Genomic DNA, 5,358 nt, shown 5'->3' with positions numbered 1-5,358 from the left:
ATATATCAGATTCGAGCTACAATTTTAATCTTTTGTCCACATTTTTGTTAACTCAACTGTTAAATCAGATGAAATATAAGTGATTTGTTTGTCTGGTGCCATACGATCAAAATGATTCCACAATGGGGGAAATTTCTCAGAACGATCCATAATCACGCAAAAGTCCATCCAAAACACCCACGACACTTTGATACAGTTTGTTTCATTTTAAACACTTCGGCCAATGACCATGTCCTGTGTCGGTCACGTGTTTCTTCCACTCTTGAGCTCTCTGCACAGTGCTGACGCGCCAGCATCGCTCGTCCCATCACTATCAGGCTTAGCCTAGCTAGCAGCTATCAAAGGAACAAGTCTTCGGGTCGTCGAAGAACTCGGTGGAGCCCCGCGCCGTACTTTAGCTGAGCCTAACTAGTAACTATCAAAGGAACAAGTATTTGGGTCGTCGAAGAACACGGTGGAGCTTCGCGCCATACTCTAGCTTTGCTAGCAGCTAAAAAATAAACAAGTCGTCGAACTGCTCTTTTATGCTTTAGGCTAGCTAGCAGCTATCAAAGGAACAAGTTGTCGGATAACTCGTTAGAGGTTTCCGGACTACTTTAGCTTAGTGTAGGTAGCAGCTATTAACTACTATCAGAATTCACATGTGGAAATGTCAGCAAGAACAAAAAGGGCAAAGTTCCAGGAGGAACTTTTTGACGTCAAACAGGAGCCTTCGCCTCACCAGCACTCGACACTTCGCAATATAACGCACGAGAACGTTGTTCTTCATAGACTAGAAGGTGGGTTGAGTTTTGTGTCCATATATTCCCACAAAGTTTATAAGAAAATACTTATAAACCTTAAAGCCATCGACGTGACAATTTTAGCCTACGTACATTTACATGAATTTATATTTAAATGTAACCACAATAGGACCTAAAGAAAGAGTCAACGCGTGTTTATACAGCGGAAAGCAGTAGATTTATCCTTATTGAATCCTTTTCAAAAACAATTATAGTCGTACCTCTACCAAAGAAATTAATTGCTTCCAGGACTTTTTTTGTAACTTACAAATTTCGTAAGTAGTGTATGTTATATGTAAAATCTCATTCGTTCCACGGTCCTCACACAACTACCAACTACAATTTGAAAAATGGTCAGTGTCACGGTTTTGTATCAAAGATATGAGGAAACACAAAAATTAGATAAAATTATAAGGAAATATTTATTAATGTCTTAAAATAAATAAAGCACAGAAAAATGTGCCCTTTTAATCACTTATTATGGGGAATTGCAATCATTGATAAGGGGAGCATTTAGCAAACTGAACTGGACAGGTATTTAAAAGGTCTTGAAACATGTATAGTGGTTGTTGTGAGACAGCCAATTGAAATGAATGGATTTATTGTCATTATGAGATAGAATGAGAGCCCAGTAGAGGGTAGCAATGTTATAAATTGAAAATCAATGCATCTGCGACAAATTTTATATAATTTTTATATTTTAAAATACAGTGATACCTCTAGATATGAGCTTAATTCATTCCGGGACTGAGCTCGTATGTCAATATTCTCGTAACTCGAACGAACGTTTCCCATTGTAATTAACTAAAAAGAAAATAATTTGTTCCAGCCCTCTGAAAAAACAGGATATTGTATTGGAAAAAATGTTTTATTACTTCTAATCGCCATCTATTAAAATAGTAACACATAACTAGTGGTTTAATATTACTATAATGTGGATAATAGAACTAAAATTAGACGGATTTTTCGCAGGGTAGAGAGAGGGACATAGAGAGAGGCGGGGGTGAGCACCGATAAATCGTAAAAAAACATAAACAAATTTAAATGAACTTAGATTGGATGGGAGCCAAAAACACAAGCCAGGCGAGTGAACTTCTACAACACAAGGCAGCTCAGTACTTCATATTTAATGATAAAATTCAAATACAGATTATAAATACATAGAATATAAACTCTTTAACCTTTTTTTTTTAAAACAAGAAAAACTTTTATATTTAAAAATTCTAATATTTAGTTTTAATCAAAATATTTAAAAAATCAAATAATTTAAAGATAAGCAATTGAAATAATGTTCTGTTTTCAAATTAATTCAAATCATAGTTATCTTTTTATATGAAAACCAAAAAAAGGAAATATTTTATATTTTCTTTGAAAAAAACATTTGGAAAAAAAAACTCCCACTTTTTTTAAATCCAAACAATCATTCATTCATTTTCTGAACCGCTTTATCGTCACTAGGGTTGTGGGGGTTGCTGGCCTTCTGGCCAGAGGGTGACACCCTGAATTGGTGGTCAGCCGCTCGCAGGGCACACAGACACTGATACCTAGGGGGAATTAAAGTGTCCAATCAGTTTACTTGTATGTGGATTTAATTAATCCACAAATTAATAATGGACTAGCTACTGATTTAAAGATCATGGCCTTTAATGTCTCTTTGGTGAAAGCATTGGAACTAAATTAAAATCTAAAGCATACAAGAGATTGTTTACAATTAAGATGCTAAAAAACAAATTGGGCAAATTTTAAGGACCTACTATCACCTCTGAAAATACTTTACTGATTGATAGTTCCTTACTATGAAAAATGCAACCATAAACAGTTTTAAACTAATTTGGCTGTTGACAAGAATACTAAAGGAGTAAGTACTGCATGGTGATGTAATAAATGTATTGCGCTCTCTTCCGTTCAGTTTAATTTCTGTGACCAAGAAATTCAGACATTTTAATGGTAATACTCATTGTGTAGAAAATTCCTTCAGCGTAACTATGTATGTGTTGCAAAAGTCGAGTCTGGCTGAAAGGACTTCAGGTTAGAGAGAAAGTCCATGAAATATATCATTCATTTTCATGTCTTTGCAGGTTTCGGAAAATATCTTGGTCCTGATGGGCAGGGGTCTGTTGACTTTAAAGAAGGAGTTGAGCTCCCCCAAATTAAAGGGGAGGAGCTAGAGTTGCCTCAACAAAAAATGGGAGACAGGCAACTTCCAATCAAAAAAGAGAAAGATGATTTCACCTCGTCACCTGGTGAGTGCGTGAAGAGGGAAGATGATCTGGGCGTGGCCAGTGGACTGGCAGAGCCTCCAAACACCACATGGCGCCTAATTAAAGAGGATGATCCAGAGTTCCCTCAACACCAAATGAGAGAAGAGCAGCCTCCAATCAAAAATATGGAGCAAGATGTTACGGGGTCAAACGGTGAGCCTTGCAAGAGGCTCCAGGAGGATGATCTGAGCGAGGCAAGTGGAGTAGCGGAGCCTCCGCACAGCAACAGCTCAACAGAAGGATGGCGAGCAGACAATTTCATCGCTCCTCTATCAGATGGCGGCGACTTGCTTTATGACAATGATCACGATGAAAGTCTTAAGAAAAATCCCAGTGATGACAAACTCTGCAAATGCTCTCTGTGTGGAAAAACCTTTGGAAAGAAGTGTACTTTGAATACACATATGAGGAGCCACACTGGAGAGAAACCATTTTCATGCTCCTTTTGTGGTCAAGCCTTTTCTCAAAAGCACCACTTAAAAACCCACCAAAGAACCCACACTGGAGAAAAACCATTTTTGTGCACATTTTGTGGCCGAGGTTTCACCGAAAAAAAATCTTTCAAAATACACACAAGAACCCATACTGGTGAAAAACCATTTTCGTGCTCAATTTGTGGCCAGGCATTCACACAAAAGGGAAATTTAAAAACCCACACAAGAACCCACACAGGTGAAAAACCCTTTTCTTGCTCAATTTGTGGTCAAACATTCACACACAAGGAAAGCTTAAACATCCACACGAGAACCCACACTGGAGAAAAACCATTTTCCTGCTCTTTTTGTGGTCAAACATTTACACAAAGGGGAAGCTTAAAAGTCCACAAGAGAACCCACACGGGTGATAAACCATTTTCATGCTTAGTTTGTGGTCAAAATTTTACATGGAAGGGAAGCTTAAAAATTCACACAAGAACCCACACTGGTGAAAAACCATTTTCGTGCTCAGTTTGTGATCAAACATTCAGAGAAAATGGAAGTTTAAAAATACACACAAGAACCCACACTGGTGAAAAACCATTTTCGTGCAAATTTTGTGGTCAAACATTCACACACAGGGAAAGCTTAAAAACCCACACAAGAACTCACACTGGTGAAAAACCATTGTCCTGCTCAATTTGTGGTCAAACATTCAAACACAAGGAAAGCTTAAAAACCCACACAAGAACTCACACTGGCGAAAAACCTTTTTTGTGCTCGGTTTGTGGTCAAACATTTACACGGAAGGGAAACTTAAAAATCCACACAAGAACCCACACTGGTGAAAAACCATTTTTGTGCTCGGTTTGTGGTCGAGCCTTTTCTCATCAGCAAAATTTAAAAACCCACATAAGAACCCACACTGGTGAAAAACCGTTTTTGTGCATGATTTGTGGTAAAGCGTTCTCTCTAAAGAACCAGTTAAAAGAGCACACATTAACCCACTTTGGTTAGATCTTTTTCCTGTGCATTTAAGTTAAAACATTTTCATAGAAAGAAACTTTAAACAAAGACTTAACAACGTGCACTGGAGAAAGGCCTTTTATTTGCTCAATTTGTGGTACAACATTCCGTTACAAGAACAGCTTAAATATAACTATAATAACCCACATTGGTCAAACATCCTTCTCCTGCTCAGTTTGTCGCTAAGGATTTATTTAAAAGGCTTAAAAGACACAAATATGGGGATGGGGGATTTGTTGAACTTATCAATTGATAAAAATGACGAATTCCTCAGGTGTCGTTTTTTAACACGTTGATAAAATTAGCTGCAAATTTGTCTCTGTTCGAATAAGAGAGAAAAGCACAAGTTGAATGTTTTATTTTATTTGATCTTTTCAGAATTTTCAATTAGCTTTGTAAGTTAAATCCATTTAATTTTTCGTCTTCTTTTGAACTTAATCAGAACTGACTTTGGATTCAATTCGTTGTTCTGTTCCACTTTTATATTTATCCAAACTGATTTGATTTGTATCTAAATAGACCTGGAAATTGGTATATGAAGTCCAATGTGAATGGTTTGTTATTTTAATGTTGAACAGACAACAGTGAATATTGTTATATATAATAATTGGTATAAAAATAAAAAAACTATCGATTTCTTGAAATTTGAGTTCCCTTTTTCCGGTAATTTTATGTGTCCTTTGGTGGGTTATGGTTCATTTTTTTTTAGTAATTTTGGATTTTGGGCTCATGTTTTCAGTTTGGATTTGGAGTCTTTAATTAAAATCCTTTGAGTATACCATAGTGATGGGACAATGTTATCTCAAAGTGTTTATTGACAACCGACTAATGATGGGTTTGTGAGGCATCACTTATAGCAGGGGTGGCCAAATC

The 5,358-nt window shown here is 36.7% G+C and overlaps 1 protein-coding gene across 1 annotated transcript; it reads left to right on the top strand.

Annotated features, from left to right (window-relative positions):
* Positions 1–240: 240 nt before the first annotated feature.
* Positions 241–5,129, top strand: LOC144213380 (uncharacterized). The gene is made up of 2 exons (XM_077741812.1): positions 241–779; positions 2,861–5,129. The coding sequence occupies exons 1-2, from the start codon at positions 650–652 to the stop codon at positions 4,474–4,476; spliced, it is 1,746 nt and encodes a 581-aa protein (XP_077597938.1). The 5' UTR covers positions 241–649; the 3' UTR covers positions 4,477–5,129.
* The last annotated feature ends 229 nt before the right edge of the window (positions 5,130–5,358 follow it).

Source organism: Stigmatopora nigra, chromosome 20, assembly GCF_051989575.1.
Source record: "Stigmatopora nigra isolate UIUO_SnigA chromosome 20, RoL_Snig_1.1, whole genome shotgun sequence".
In the NCBI taxonomy this organism is placed as follows: Eukaryota; Metazoa; Chordata; class Actinopteri; order Syngnathiformes; family Syngnathidae; genus Stigmatopora; species Stigmatopora nigra.
This window is presented reverse-complemented; position numbering and strand designations above follow the sequence as displayed.

Bases quoted from the DNA above. Each gene is read 5' to 3' on its own strand.
- LOC144213380 (XM_077741812.1), top strand. From the start codon at position 650: ATGTCAGCAAGAACAAAAAGGGCAAAGTTCCAGGAGGAACTTTTTGAC. The intron at 780-2,860 runs GTGGGTTGAGTT...ATGTCTTTGCAG, and splicing joins TGTTCTTCATAGACTAGAAG to GTTTCGGAAAATATCTTGGT.